Source organism: Neodiprion fabricii, chromosome 6 (assembly GCF_021155785.1).
Source record: "Neodiprion fabricii isolate iyNeoFabr1 chromosome 6, iyNeoFabr1.1, whole genome shotgun sequence".
NCBI lineage: Eukaryota > Metazoa > Arthropoda > Insecta > Hymenoptera > Diprionidae > Neodiprion > Neodiprion fabricii.
In genome coordinates, this window is record NC_060244.1 from 951,743 (window position 1) to 968,659 (window position 16,917).

General features: G+C 41.4%; 1 protein-coding gene across 3 annotated transcripts in view; it reads left to right on the plus strand.

Moving 5' to 3' along the window:
* Window positions 1-16,917, plus strand: part of LOC124185772 (potassium voltage-gated channel subfamily KQT member 1) — a 99,398-nt gene that overhangs the window by 5,532 nt on the left and 76,949 nt on the right. For all 3 annotated transcript variants that reach the window (XM_046576878.1, XM_046576876.1, XM_046576877.1), the window contains 2 exons: window positions 12,193-12,520; window positions 15,322-15,522. In XM_046576878.1, coding sequence (XP_046432834.1) covers window positions 12,427-12,520; window positions 15,322-15,522 — 295 coding nt within the window. In that variant the 5' untranslated portion in view covers window positions 12,193-12,426. The remainder of the gene's footprint in view (window positions 1-12,192; window positions 12,521-15,321; window positions 15,523-16,917) is intronic.

The following is a 16,917-nucleotide window of genomic DNA, read 5'->3' on the forward strand; positions in this document are numbered from 1 at the left end:
ACTTTGATCGTGGTGTCGAATTTGTTCCCCTTTATTTTAAATTGGCAACCAGAAGGGTTTTAAATACGTTCAAATTTCGTCAAAATCCGAATTTCCAATCTGCTGTAAAACTTCTCTCTCTGCCACGATTTTCAAGCTTTTCTCTCGACTGTAAAAAATTTCGATTAAACTTTCCGGGTCAATTGACGAACGAAACAGGTCGTAAATTATCTCGCAGCCTCGGTTCGTTCTTTCACACGTTTATATTTACCCTACACAAAAAAGTTTCCTCAGCGTTATTCGATGATACGGAGTGTTGAAAGGTTTCATGTTTTTGCATTATTTCGTACCTACGTCATCGCGAGAGAATATTTTCATCTTAATTACGTCAAGTAATTCAAAATCACAATTCGCTCGCCTTTTGGTATCTCTTTCCTTTTTCTTCTTCTTATCTCTTCCCGCGAAGAATCCCTACACTTCGTCAAAATTTACATAGACGAGTTTTACCTGCATGATAAATCCGAGACGCTAACCGAGTCGCGTGTTTCCCTAATCTACCTCGGCAACGATCTCTGGAAGCGAGGTCCAACCGAGAGACGTCTTACTTTCCCGAACGATACCGTTGATGCGCCGTACTTACGAGACAAAAGGTCCCAGGCAACGCGGTGAGAGATCTCGGGGAACGATGCAGGGCCGAGGCGGATGCTGATGCTGTCGGTGTCGGGGGAAGTTGGGAGATGAGTTGGGCCGGGACAGGATCTGTTTGGCCATTATCGCCGACCGTAATCGGGAGTAATTACCAGCCTGCGAATTAGACGCTGCAATATTCCCTGCAGCTCAGTATTATCGTGCGCAACGCGTTGATTCTAAATAAAACAGCGAAATATTTCCGACAGACAAAGAGTGTGGATTCGACGTATGGTTTCAAACGCCGGAGGATCCCGCGAAAATTGTCAATCGTTGTATTTTTCTTTTTTCCAGATTTCGTGAAATAAACTAAAAGATATTATACCGTCTTTGGTGCTCCTCAAAAAGATCACGTTTGACAACTTCGACTGGCTGACCTCCGCCGATCGGCTCGAAATAATTCAAAAATAATTCCCTCATTTTTTCATATTTTTAACACAACTCTAACCCATGCTCGCAAGAGGGTGGATTTTCCCATTTAACCCCTTCCGGGGCACATTAAATTTACCGAACGGATTTCGATAAAATTTCGTACAGGGGGGTTCCTTGGGTCGCTGATTACGAATCTGAACTCGAAATTTCGTACAGAAAATAAGAGGTAAAATGAAGAAACCGACTTTTAAGATCCGTACGGAAGTTGTTATACCCATGAGAAATTTATAAAAATTGCACCGACATTTTTTTGCCACGGATATAATAAAATTGTGCATATTCGGTTGCGTGGACACACGAGTGTATCATATTTACCAGCACGTACAATGCGCGCTTATGCATGGACCCGTGTATATTGTACGTTGTACATACGTAGAGTACCTACATCCTCGACTGCCGGTGAGCCCCTCTTGAATTTTCCCCAAGGGTGGAAATACAGACCGAAGTTACGGCGCCGACCCGGCCTTAGCTTTGTTTCATTAATTTATTTATTAATCGCGGCGATTGCGGTACGCGTCCAAGCCTTATGTTACGAGTATTGTGTATACCAACGTAACGCAGGCATTGTTGGTTGACCGAAGCGCACGGTGACGACGCTTGCCTGGGAATCGTGCACTTCTTCGTATTCGTTATACTTTCGAATTCGTTTTGGCTGAAAGCTCCTCTCGCAATCAGCCGCATTCAACTCGCTCTCGTCGCATGCCATTTTTTCATATCTGCGTGTACGATTTCGTTATGGAAGGTCGTGATCTTATCTTATTTTATTTTAAGAAAGTTATTGCAATTCGAACGACGATCTCAATACGTTCTACCGATTATTCACGGATCCAAGCTTTTCTGTCACACAAAAAATTATATCGTTCTACTATTCGTGTAGTTTAATTCTATTGTATAATATAATCGTTCGCTCTCACTTATCTGCAATGTTCCATTTTATTCACATGGACAGCTGTCTGGTCTCTGTATAAAATCACTCTGGGACACTTCTTTTTTCGTCCGTACGTCGGCGTCGTTGAGTAGCTGATTTTTCAAAATTGCATCAACGATATTACTTTGATCATCACAAGTAGCGATGTATTGAAATGGTGAGTTGAAAATAAAATTAATTAAAAAAAAAAAAAACGAAATGGGTGTCAGCGAATATTTGAAAAAATGTTTTTCGAATAAAATATGCTGTCTTGATTTAAAATCTAACCGATCCATTGAAATTCTTCATCACGCTAGAACAATCCGAAACGTAAACCTACATCTACTTGGAGTAAATACTGATTTCCAACAGATCGTAACTGCAACAGTTTTAAATTCATGCCACTTTGCGGCGGTTGTATCAAAAACATCGGAGGCCGAGCAATATCGGATATACCGTGCGATAAACTAGTTTGTCGCAAAACGAAACGAAGCCTTCCGCGCCGCGATAATCAAACAAGAAACACATAACAAAAACAGCAAAAATACAGATATCACGAAGCTGCTTTATCGCATGAGACAAACCATAACTCACTCGGGGCTTTAAAGCTGTCTCGTTACCGGAGCCGGGGGCAAGTTTTTTCCACATTTTTCTGTCGGCCGGCGGTCTCTTCGTTTCGGAACGAGTCGGTATCAAATTTACTTACGATCTTAGCGAGTGGAAGGATCGTCGGCGAGAGGAAGGCCAGAGAGCTCGGGGCCTTTCGGACTAATCAGCGAGGCGAAAGGAGAAAATAGGAGAGCGAAGAAGAAGCCGAGAAGTAGAGAAGCCAAGGAAGGAAGATAGGAAAGACGCTCTTTTCCACAGAAAAAGCAAGGCCTCGTCTCCCTGTCCGCCTGTTTAACCCATTTTCACTTTGGTTTTCTCCACTCATTCGCTCGCCGAAGAAATAATCCTCTAGTCGCGGTGCGAAAATGCACCGTTGTTTTCCTGCAAGAACAACTGCAGCAGCGCCCTTCCGAATTAGTTGAACCCCCGAGCACTTTGACTCGATTCCGGAGACTCGTTTCGCGGCTTTCTCGCCCTTCGAAATGCGCCCCTCGCCCCCCCCCCCCCCCCCCCTCCCTCGGCACTCGGCCGGGGTTGGATTCGGAACAAAAGCAAACCCTGCTTTGCTTTTCCACCTATCCGGCTGCCTACGCTTGTCATTATACGGTTTGAGCCCAGCCACGAGCCTCCGGCTTAACTCCATGGACTAGTTTTCTCCACATTTCGTCGGAAGTTGTGCGGAAATTTTTCGCATGTCTCCTCATCGGGGTAAAATTTGCCGGACGATTTTAGCGCGACGCGGTTTCTCGCAGCTTTTTATAACACGAGCTAATTCTCGTATAAGCCCCGACCCATAAAATGTTGTTCACTCTGTTAGGCGGAATTTCACCGCATGTCGACGCGGAAATCTCTGTTACAGGTACAATCGACGTTTGATAACCTCGTTAAAAAAAAGGAAAATAAAACATTGAAGGGAAAAAAAATTGTCAACGCTATCCCGCATATCGGCACATCTGTACGTGTAACATGTACATTTAACACACACAAGTTAATTGACAGTATTGTTCGAACGATAGTAGGTACGATTTATTTGTCTAATGGATTCACGCATGTACACCAGATTCGTAAATAAGATAATTTAAAAAAAAAACAGCAAAATGTACACATCGAGTGGTTTATCATGTATTAGAAGGAATATCGTAAATCTAAATTGTCTTTTATTGTTCATCGTGATTTCGTGCCGTAGAAATTTCTATGTAATTACTAATATCAGAGATGAGATTTATAAGCGATCAAGAACAAAAAAAAAAGAGTACAATACGAAAGGATTGTTTTTTTTTTTATCCTTTATTTCTGCCGACGATGGTTAGGTGGAAGAAAGTGAAAGATAATAAATATATAAATGAATTTCATTCGGATAATTCTACGATCGCCGTTAATCTTCCGGTAAAACGACGTTGAGGGAAGACTATAATTATCATCAAAGGTCTTGTCGGTGTAGTTGCAAACCTTTAACACCTAAGGGTTGAGGCTTATACGTCTATGTACATATCTGTATCCTGTATCCTGCACGCTGAGAACACGCCGCGGCGATACAAAAGCAGACGTGTAAATCAATAACCATGCCCCATCCTGACCTAGCTTCATTTCCCCAAAAAAGACTCAGGTACCCGCAACCCTCGCAATCCGCACCTTTTTTACACCTCGGTTCCGTTCGCCCGACTTCGTCTGTACATCAACTTCAACCGCGCTGCTTTTGCCGATTCAAACTTCGCCCCAATTCCGCGCGTACCGTTATAATTATCGCGAATGATTAATCATCCGTTACCTGAGTGCGAATTGAAACGCCTCGATGAAATTATTTAGCCCGTTTCGAGAGAAACACTCATTCCCTGAAATACGTGATTTTCCGATTCTTTAACCCAAGCAATTATTATTCTTTTATTTGACTCGGCGAAATTTTTCGTATGCATTTAATTATTGTAGAGATAAATTCATTTATCCGAAGGAGAGACTTACTAAGATAAGTGTGTCACTTATTGACCCTGTCCCAATGATTGACCTTTACTGGTTGCATCTGTTTGATTCTCAGTTTAACTCTCCAGCAATTGGTTTTAGTCAATGAGAAATTCACAGATTATACCGTAAGTTTACAATTTTGTACAATAAAGGGGTTAATAATTGGATCCAAGCGTATCGACAACTGGTACACTTGGAAATTATGTCGTCTCTCAACTTCTAAACGCCCTGCACTTTTAACCCGACATTATACGGACAGGCATGGCAGGTATGAAAACACTGCACCTTGGTGACGTATTGTAATAATCGACACGTGGTGACCGTCGGTCTCGGTACGTTCAGGCATAACATGTGTATGCATAGTATCGATTAGCTGATATCAATTTTCTCTCCCCGATCTCAAGGCCTGCCGCTACAGTGTGTAACAGCGAAGGGTATCGATTATTACGATACCACGGTTATAGTCGCGTTGACACGACCAGCTGCAATTTATGGAGCGTGTCGTTGACAGAGATTTTTTTTTCCTCACCAAAAGAAAGAATCTTGCGATCCGAATAAGCACGGGAGAGAACTTTGCAATGAATATTTAAACTCGTTTCCTGCAGGGGTCCAAGAAATGTTTTTAAAGACAAATCACTGTATTTAAATTTTGATTTGTCCGTGGGATTTTGATATGGGAATTTACGGAGACTGGTTTTTGAGGGTGAGTTGGCCTCTTTTTTTTCCCATTTTTTCAGCGTTTCCTTTTTCATCGGCGACGCCGATTGCGAGTTCGCGAAAGATAAAGAAAGACAAGGTCACCAGCCGTAGCTTGTGGATTTTCGGTCGGTTAATTGGTTTGAAAAATTGGAGAAACCCGTCACATACGTACAGACCTCGTTTATTATTCACGAAACGATTGACGATGCTGTTTGCACAGCCCGATCACTTAAACACGATTAGGGCGAAAGCTTTTAGTTAGATACCGCGAAATGTCCGGAGGCTTTTGTTTGGAATGGAAAAAGTGAGGAAAATTTTATTGTCCGTCAATATTTAAATCCAAATTAATTGGAGGTCACATTGGAACTAAATCCAAGAACGAGGCGTTGAAGGGTCGAAAAAAATACGTTCATCTTCATTTTCCTCCATTTCACCTTTTTTTTTCAATCGATCTTGAAATTTCTACTTTCTGCGCGTCTTCGTCGAATCTACTTGCCGACAGACTTCTGACGGACAGTTTACAAGTTTGTCGGTAGTTTGCAAGCATATTCGTTGCTTTGTAAACGCATGCGTAATACTTGAGCGTAGAATTTTGTCACAAACATCCCTTCTCCCCTCTGAAAAAAGGTCTTAATATCACGGGTCTTCCCTACTGAAAATGACCATGCCTTTAATCACACAACGTTATTACCGAAATCAACGTGTAATTTATTACACGGTATATATTGTAAATTCGAGAAATATATTGTATAAAAGATTTCGCAATAAGATACAAAAGCACGAATCGTCAAATGACGTGTTGATTTCTGTCATAGCATCTTATGATTTGTCACGCGAACATTTTTGACCGAGTTAAGCTTCGGAGGCAGGAAAATAATTTACACGGGCAATTAAGCGACGGACGCTGCTCCCTCTCTGGGGTGCGTTTAAGCCGTCGAAGCCGGGGTGCGGCAAGAAATTTCCAAGTGTCCGTGTAGAGACAGGGTCACCGATCACTCGTCCGTGTATGCTCTAAGCGATCGGGAGCGATCGAGAGTAATCGGAGGGCAATTAACAGCTGCACTGTAAGCTCGAAGAAACGTATTATTACGACGAGAAAATCGGCCCAATTTTTTTTATACCGTCACGAAAATATTCCACGCGTGTTTTCCGTACACAACAAAGTACCCGTTTCTGTGAGGGTCGAGTTGGTCCGCGATTACGCACACGCGGAGTAATGAAAATACCGCTTTTAAGTACTAAGAGTGTTGAAAGTGGTCTTTTCTGTACTTCGCGCATGCGCAGTCGCGGACAGATCTGACATTACGCGACTCTAGTCTCAATTTCGTGCTTCGTGGAAAAACGCGTGACATACTCTTGTTATATAAAGGATCGAGTACAAAAAGGAGGCAACGTCTTTTTCTACTTCTGCTGACCTGCGACTCGTATTGCAAACTTGCGGTTACCTCCTTGTTGCACAATGTACTAGTTCTGGTCGTATCTATTCCAATTCTTTTTCGTCGGTTCTGGAGTTTGTTTATAGGTCACTTTTGTATACAGATGTATAATAAAGTGTAACCGTGAAATTATTTTATCGACCCCGAACTAACGTCGCTAGCTGATTACAATCGTGAATATTCAACGGCAAATGTATACCCTGGCTGCCAACTTTCGTTCAGAGCACAGTTCAACGGTGTCATTATTATAACCGTTATACCTTGTCTCATGAATGTGATATCTACACATGTGCCGCGCATGTTCGTACAACGAAGCCTCGGCCTAACGCCACGTGTCACCGTCTACTTTTCGGCCTATTCGGAGCTTTATTTTTTACCGTAATACGGTAAGAAGAGAAAAATGCACAGTCTGCAAAATCACAAGTTGGTAGAAGATGAAATATCTTTTAAAAAAATCTCGAGCACTGTTATTTGCGCCGATGATGGTGAAGACGAACTAAATACATCCTCGCTATGCGGTAGAAACGGTTCTGATCAAATTCGAATAACATAACTTGCGAGATATCGATAATTTGAAAAAAAAACGCTTCACATTGTTAGAATGTTTAAAATGGCTCCACCTCGATTATGAACAAAAAATTGTTTGAAAAATTATGGGATTGAAATTCAAGAACGTAACCACGAGCCCGATTCGATAAACAAGTTTTAAAGATTGTGTAAAAATTTCAAAACGATCGGAGAAGAATTAACGGAGGAATCTGCACCGTCGGATTGAAAACGTGGTCGTTGGCTACTTGTGCGTGCCATGTCGCCGCTTTGTCATTAATTACAATGAAAAAATTCTAAAAGGTTCTTAAAACTCTAAATAATAAAACCCTAAACTCAAATTGCTCAGTGTTTCCATTTGCTTTAGAAAAATCTTGTAAAAAATTTGTCGAAACGTGTTTCTTCTTTTTCTTCTCGCAGCTTCGATTTCGACCCTGGATCATATTCCTCCTCAAGCCGGTGAGAAATACGGTTGCAGTTATAAAAATTCACCTCGCGCGGTGGGGTTAATTCTCAACATCGTAAAGCATAAGCCCCGTCGGTGGCTGGCTTTACGGGCTGGGCTTATCTTTCGGTTAGTCCAATATTAGGACTGCACCACCCCGACTGGATCAGGAGTCTAAGGGTTGGGAGGGCGAGGGTCAGACGCGCGAGAAACAATTCCTCGTACCGACTCCTTTCTGGATCAGCCGTTGGGCTCGGCTCGGTGACGACTCGGCGTTATCGACATCGGAATCAAGGCCTTGGGCTCGTTTCCGACGAAACTCGACGGATCACTGTAACGAGCACGTGGCTCAACTTTTCATTTTTTACCTCGATTTTGAATTCTCGAAAATTCTCATAAATCCGTATATTTGTTACGTCTGTAATTGAGTACGGCTGACATAAAATGCTCGATAGTCGATGCTGATATTTTTATTGATTGCTACAATCAATGCTCACCGGTTTCTCGTGGTAAGGGATTTTTTTCGAAATCATTTCTTCCCGCGACGGAATACATATCGAAATTGTCGTAAAAACGTGTGTGCTTCGGACAGCAAACTTCACATCCCTTGCGCGAGGGTTGAAGGGTTGAGACAAAGAAAGAACCGTGCCTTGAAGGGGACCGTCAGTTATTTACTCGGAACTAATCATCTGTCCGAGTCAATATTTGAGAAATTTGAAAATAAAAACCACCCCTAAGCACGTACGGTACGTCTGCGCGTCTGTCTCTAAGTCACGTCGGTGTAATTCCGATGAACTAGACCCTCGAGGCTCGGCCCGTGGCTCGTATCGATTCATGCCTAGGTAAATTCAACCCCTTTATTTTCCGTCCTTCGACCTGCGCGACTCCCAGCGTTCGCCCATTAGACGTCGAGTATAATAAGCATAACGTGCAAGACTCGGCCGACCCGAAGACGGTGTTTACACGCCGATATCTGACCACCCAGTCGAGTGACACACCGTCGCCGATCCGAGGAACTTGGTAGCGATGTCCACTAAGCTACAAATATTCTAGTCTAAAAAAATAATCTAGCACGACTCGATTGAAGCGGTAAAAATTAATCGAATAATCCGTTATTTCGTATTTTTTTTGTAACGGTGCATTTGAAACCAAAATTTCGTGAATTTTTATTCAAAATATTTTTCAGTTTCGGGTGAAAATATTTATTTATCTTCCACTTGTCACATTAAATAGGTAACTTAATAAGTAAGACAATGATAAAAATTGATACTTTAGTCACATAAATTGATATTTTATCGAGTCGCTTATGGGAGTAAAGAACGAAAAATGATTGTGAGGAAAAATTACCGAGTTTGAAAAATAATCGATTATACCGGATTAATTGGAAAAAAATAATTGATTTATTAATCGAGGCACGGAACCGAGCTCGACTTTCGAATTCCACCGATTATTTTCCCCGTTTTCGGTAATCTCTCCAATTTGTCGTACTTAAAACTACGGATGTTCGCGTGAAAATAGAGACAGGGAAGCAGAGAGAGAGAGAGAGAGAATGAAAAAAACGCAACTACCGGAAAAGGTGGGTTTTCTTTTTCGGCTTGGGAATTGCCGGAATTTCGGTTCTTTCATTTAATAACTCTTTGACCCTCTATTTTACTTATGCACTCCGGAATTTGCGGTAATTACGTGCTACGGGTATAAATTGAACCCGAGAACGTGTGTAAGGTACAATAAGGGGTTAGCAATTTAGTCGAAAGCTGGGGAAAGCACAGGAGCGTATAACTGCGTGGATAAATATTTGCTCTAAAATCGCGGTGAAGTGGATTTTTGAGGTTTAATTTCATTTTGTTCGGTTCCTTTTCTCCCATTTCTCCCCTTCATTTTTCTTACTCCAATACGTTTTTTCCCCTTTTTCAATCCGAAACTGGCACTACGGCTCTGCCTTGGTCCTCGTATCGTATCTTACACACAGATGCATTGCGTCGAGCCAACTTTTGCAGGACGTCTTTTCAGGCATATAAGTTAAGATTCGGTGAACCGTGCAAAAGGTACGAGTATCGACGCGAAGAGAAAAATATCTTAGCCTATCATAGCATTCATCTTTACCCTGTTTCTATCTCGTCCCGCGAACCGCGAAGCTCTCTCTCCTCTCCTCGCTCGCTGCTGTCGGCAACGCAAATGCGAAAACAAAAGTGGACGGATATGCTGCAAATACGGGATTCCTTTTACCTTCGTCCTTCGTACTCACTGTGTATCTGCTGCCTACTCGCTTCGGCAGAGATATTGCTCGCAGAAAAAAAAAAAACTTTGCTTCGCGGGCATCCTTAAATTCTTGCCAGAGTGTAATTTTTTACGACGAATTTACTCTGTGTACGTTTGTTTGTTTGTTTGGTGCTGTCGAATCATTTATCTCTTACTTTTCGAATACAAGTTTCTTCTAGTTCGGGGGAAAAATAGTCTGTAAGTATAAAACACAACAGCGAGACCTTTAATTTATCCTTATCATTTGTAATTTATTGTTTGTTTCCGGGTCAAAGTTATTGCGTCACAATTACACAAAATTACACGGTTGTCACAGTACCTAGAGAAGGAAATAAATCATCATATAAAACGTGGATAGATCGATCCTATACCTCGAGCTATTAGGACCGCAGTTATCTGAGTAATTAGTGCGAGGAAACGATTATACGCAATTAAACTAATTAAACAAATTGAACAACCGCTGTACATATGATACATACAGATGTGTGTATGCACATAATACGCAATATTATAATAATCGCTTCGTCTTCGTAAGAAATTTGTTTCAATATGGACCCTGTGTATATATGCACACAGTCTGCGGTACGAATTCACAATTTCACCGAGCGTTTCTAATTAGTGGGATATGACAAAATGTCAACGGCTTACCGCATCGCGTCGCATCGCGTCCCGTTCACAGGGTACCGCAGTATCAACCCTCAGAAACTGGACGTTGTTGAATAATTAAAACAGAAAAGAATAATCACAAATAGTACAGTCTTTTATTCAGCTAGTCCTACGCACAGGTTCTTGTAACTTACTGTAGGTTTCTTAAATTTGTACTTTCTTGTAAGTACGTTTGTAACTTATTGCTGGTAAATGAATAAATAAATAAATAAATTGCCTTACATCGCCGTGGATGTATGGGTATCCACGTATTATGTCTTGCATGGCTGGTAAATTTGTTCTGTAACACTGTCGTAAATTAGCCATAGTGGTTCAATTTATCGATCGGCGTTCGGCCATCGCAAATAATGCCTGTATTAAAACGAACGACGACGAGGATCCTCGTTCTTGTTGTTTTTTCTTTCCTTATTGTGGTGTTTTACTTATTTTCTCCATCAACTCGGCATGATTGGATCGATTATTTTTTTACTACACTTTTTATTTTTCGCGCGAACCGAACGTTTTCTTACCCCAAAAGTCCATCAGGGTACGGATAGCGATCGTGATCGTATCAAATTATTCATGCGAACAAATCGACGAGTAAAGACAGGTTCGTCAATTGAACTCGCAGACACCAATATCACAAGCCAGATTTTCCTCCTTTTCTTTTTCTTATGAACACTCGTCATGATTTATTATTCCGGAATGCTGTATGGACAAACTGTACCTATACATGTGGATATTATATTCGATCAATTTTGTTCTGCCTCATTATCAGAGATATGTTTTCCATTGCCGATATTTCGATGGGATTTTTGCGTGCTTAAAGTCCCGATTATACCGTCTGCAACGAGTTATCCATGTTTTAATTATACGGAACATTGCGAAAAAAAAAATACAAATATAAAAATAAAATTGTGCGGTATATGCATATAATGAATCACTAACGACTACAACTCGCAGTTGTTGCAATTAAAAGTGTGTTATTCTTATTTCTGGATCTCGCTTGTTTTCGAAAATCAATTACAACTAGTTCCCAACCCGCCACCCTCCGTTATGTAGTTTAGCGAACGGCTTAAAATTCTCCAATTTTAAATTTCATTCTAGTATTATACAACCTAATCAGATGAGCGAAATCTTGCATTGTAAATTTCGATCACAAGCAGAAATATCGCTTGCATAAACAAAGCATGCCAATAATGAAAAAATCATCATTTTATTACAACGAACTGAGAAATATTTCTTGTAAAATTAAACAAGCAATTTCTTTATCAAATGTGTTCACTCTTTTCGCCGATGAAACTATTTCTTCTTCTCTTCGATACACCTCCGAACACGCTTCGGCTTTCCATTTTCTGTTTCTCTGTTAAATTAAATGGAAGTAGGAAATCACTTTTGCGTAGGATTCTTGTAATCAATAACACGATACCAGATTTCGATTTGAACGGGAGTTTCACTCGAAACGAAACCACAGACTGGAGTTTTGAGTATTTTCCCCGGTTTCAGCGAGTGAGAATCTTTCAGAAACAGGATAAAACCCCGTGCAGTTTTTCGCTTGCATCCCTGTAAAGTAAACTTGTTTGTTCCAGGCCGCCGGGCGGGTGTTCCGTGTCTCGTGACGAAATCGGCGACCCGGCGTTGCGCGGGGCATGGTCCTAGGTGTGGGGGCAGGGCGATGACGCTTTACCGCCACCCACCGTCGCCTCCACGCGTTTTCCGCACCCCGGCCCCGGTCCCGGTCCCCGTTCCTCGTCTAGACCCCCCGGACTCCTCGACCTCGGACCCGCCGCCGCCCTCTTCGACCCTCCGAGGACGCTGCGGCCATGAGGAACCACTCGAGGCACCACGAACATCTTCATGGCCAAGCCATGCCCTTGGACGAGGTCCAAGGACTCCTGCCTCCGGCTTCCAGGACAGGTCTGTTACCATTTTAAACAATTCTTACGCCCTCCATCGCTGACGGGTCGAAGGAAAAATTTGCGCTTCCGTTTTTAACGCGGCGAAAAGATTTGCTCGCCTTGCGATAATTGTAGAAAAACGAAGCGAAACTTTTTTTTTCGGTTAAAAAATTAATCGCTTACGCAGAGTCGATTTGAAATAATTCTTTCGTCGTTGAGAAAAATTTCTAATTCTCGTCGGAGCTGTAACTCAATGTGCGCCAATTATTCGTTTTTTTCTTTCTATAACTGAAAAATATGGTTACGAGTAGAAGATAAGTACAAGGGTCTTGATACATGTATAACCTGTTTTTTAGTAACTTATTTATTTTAATGATATAATCACAGTACAATTATTACGTGTCGTTGCAATTGTGATTGCTCGACGTTGAGATGTAATAAAAATATTGCGTAACCCGATGAGATCTGATTTGGATCGAAAAAATGTGGTAAAGACGTATAAGGTCGAAGCGATTATCGTTCCATTTATCGGGAAACGTAAAGTACATATTGATGACTATAGGAATATTGTCGTGACGGTAAATAGTCACTTGATACGCCAAAAGTTGCGAAGCTCGTTTTACCATCCTAATTTTCTAGTCAGTCTTACGAAACGAAATACGATACGACGGCCAACCCCTGAATTTTCAATCATCCGGTCGCTTTTATCAAAACAACTTTATCTCCAAGCGTTTCGAATCACTCAAAACCTACAACTGATTCTTAATCGGAGAATAATTTAACGAAGAAGAAATTAACCCCCGTCCACTTGCACGGGTCTCTGTAATATCTCTCGGCTTTTCAGCGATTGAGAAAACAGCGCCCCTGTTATCTAAAAAACCGCCACAGACGGTAAAGGTAGGTCAAAGGTAACATCGAATCGTGTTAACCGGGAAGACAGCCGGAGGTGAAGGGGTCGGAGGGAAAAGTAATTTTGACAAGAAGGCCAACAGGGTGGATGAAATTTTTCTTTCCCGCACTCTGGGGTCAAATTTACTATGAATTATGGTCACGTGATTTACGAAGATGGTTGCGTGCCGGGGTTCCGTCGCGACGCCGTGTATATACACACACGTGCGTACATGTGTGTTCGCACAAACACACCCACACACACTTATAAATACAAATACACGCGGTAATGAGACGTGGGAGGTTCAGCCTCTCGTTTGGGTTCGTCTTAACGGTGCTTCTTGTTTCGAGTTACGTCGTGTAGAAGAAGATGGGTTGTTAACGTTGAAATCTCGGAACACGTGGACGCGAAAAGGAATCGACTTAAACCTGTCGGAATCACTTTGCTATACATGCACAAGTAAAGTTTACCACCTTGCTTGTTTTATTGTCGGGATCAAAAAAATTTGGCGAATATAAATTTTGAAACTTTAATTGTAGTTGGATTTCGAAGGGATTTCAAAAGTTTCGTGGACGTCCATGCAGGATCCGCGCGGTCTGAGGTGAATATCCAGCGTGCCCTTCGTACTACGTTCATGGGTTTCACAATCGGTATAATATTCTTACAACGAAACGTGTTCTTTTGTCATTTTCTTTTCGTTTTTAATCTCCGTATTTCTCGAAATGAATTTCAACGATTCGCCGCCTCGTTTTAGAACGAACTCCGATATTAGAGACGGCTTGCGAATATTTACTCGAATTATACGCTCTTCGAAAGTTCAACATCTCTGCGTTATATACATTCTGCGCTATCGTCGCGCAAATTACATTAAACTTGTATATTTACCAATAATTGAACGTAAATAAATAATCGTTTCTACTCTTCGTCTTTTCGGCTGGAGGTATAACATTAAACTCCGAAATCTCGGGCTTATTTCTCAAAAAATGTCTCACAGTTTATTCTTACGTTTTTCTGGTACGAAAAGTTCGCTCTAGTTTTTAGAATTTTACGTGCACTGGGTGTAATATTCACAAATTAACGGTGTAACGGAGTTTGAAATGAAGAGAGAAACAATTTAGGAAAATGTTATTTATCAAATAGTAATCGTAAGAAAAAGGTGAGAAAATTTGGATACAAAACGCTACCACGTAGTTGTACATCATCCACTTTTAAAAAGATTGAGGGAAGCTTTTGGTCGGTTACGTGATGCGAAATCACGTAGGTAAAACATTTTTATACCTGTATCGTATAGGAAATCGATCGGTTATGTATTACACGACGAAGTGGCGTTATAAAACAGCGGACGAAACGTTTCACATTCGATGACATTTCACGGTGATTCGAACCAACGAATCATCGGCACGGCAGGCGTTAATGATAATGATAATCATACTATAACGAGATCCGAAATTTTGTACCCTTAAGAAATTTCCTCCGGCTGGTGAGACATGTTTATTGAATTCGACATAATCAAAGACTACTTTCCCACCACCTCGTCGTACCTTCACGCATTTGGCTCAGACTCTAAAAGACTTACGAAGCACTCCAACTAGTCAATCTTTCGAGATTATACGGTTTAACGTTAAACGCTTAGTAATAATATCGAGCCGCGAAATATATCACTTCGCGTGTAAAGAGAATCTTTGGTCTGCTTCGAAACGTGAAAGTGTGTAGGCGACTAGAAAAAAATCATCAGGATCAATACCCTTATCGTCACAGTTATTATTACCATTGCACAGATAACAGCGTTGCTTTGTTATTTTTTGCTACAGCAATCATTGCACCTGTCATTGGAGTTTATTCGCTATCGGGGAAAGGAGAGAGCGTATATTTTACACACCTAAACACTCAACGAAGGATTGACGAAGATCCCTTTGGCTCTCTTTTTACAGGTAACCGTGGACCGCTTAGCGTAACAATTGTCCAGGTGGGCGGAAACGGCGGTAATGTGGGAACATCCGGGGGCGGCGGCGGCGGCGGGACCGGCGATCTGTTGGGTCTCGAACCGCCGTCCGACTTGAAACCGGCGGCATCCCCCTTGTCGGACATCAGCGCCACTCTGCAATCAGATAACAACGACACCTACACGGGGGGTGAGTGATTTCAATCTTAATTGGTATCTCACTTGTTAGTTTGAAATTACTGCGGGATTCTCGAGAGATTTCGTTTCTTGAGGATTCCCGTTCCTTGTCGATCATACTTTACGTACCTAACTAATTGTTGTAAGCTTTTATTGACCGAAGTTTAATAACTTTATTTATTTATTTTTTTTTCATCAACTAGCGGAATTACGGTTTTTGTGAAGAAGTTGAATCGAGCTGACTTTTTAGTTCGGTGATTTAGTTTTAAAATCGATTCTGCGGACGAGTGGATTTTCTAGTTTTAAGTGGTGAAATATAATTGTTAGATTTAATAACATTACACTAATTGTAAGCCCAAAGTACAATGGAACCGGTTTGCGTGATGTAAGTCGACTTAACAACGAACCCGCGCCCACGGAGTTTATAATACTCGGAAATTAATGAAGCCACTTTATATTGTGCGTAGAAAGAGGTCTGAAATTATACTTGGAAAACAAGCTCGCGGTGGACAAATTTTCTTGATTAAACAAGACTGGAGAAAAAAGAAGCGTGCAACAACACGAGTATGTATATATATATATATATATACAACATGTGACGAGAAATTCTTGATACACTTTTTACGATATTATTTTTCTTATAGTCAGCTGCAAAAATAACCCACGGATAAATTAGTAATGATCGATGACATTTGTCCGGTCCAAGTATAACGACAAAGCCTGAAGGCTAAGCGCAGGAATTCATCTCTGGTCCAGAGGTCAAGTGATTTATTTTTTAAATTTTACGTTTCCTAAGCGGATTCGTATCTTATGCACTACATTTTACGGATTCAGAGGCTGGATTTAATATGTTGTTTCAAAGAGCTTTGCCGCGGTGTGTTGAATCAAGTGGCTTGTATTTAGTAGAAAAGAAAAAGTGGCGGAAAAAATATCAAGCATAAAGCTCGAACAGCGTTGTAACGCGTGGATTATACATTAGAAAAGCCTAATGCAGTGGAAAAAGATCGGCTAAAATTTGTTGTACCGTGCACACCATTTCACTAAGGTCGATGGTAATTACTCGTGTTTGCGCCTTGGGTCCTTGCAGCGGCGGAAAGTCGGATGACGTCATATCCTGCGGCAGGAAACGTTTTAGAACCTCGATCTTTCTCTCGTTTCTTTACCTCTCCTTCTCTCTCTCTCTCTCTCTCTCTCTTGCTCAGGAGCTTAGCTCGAGAATGAATAAAGGGGCTGCCGTGAGCATTAGTACCTACCGGAGTAGAAGCAATATCAAAGACGAGCTGAGGCTCCTCTATACAATATACATTATACATATACCAATGTATGTATAGCTGTATACCTACAATAGGGAAGATAGAGGATGATATATCTAAGAATGGAAGTCTTCCGACTCGAAGGCGCCGAAGCA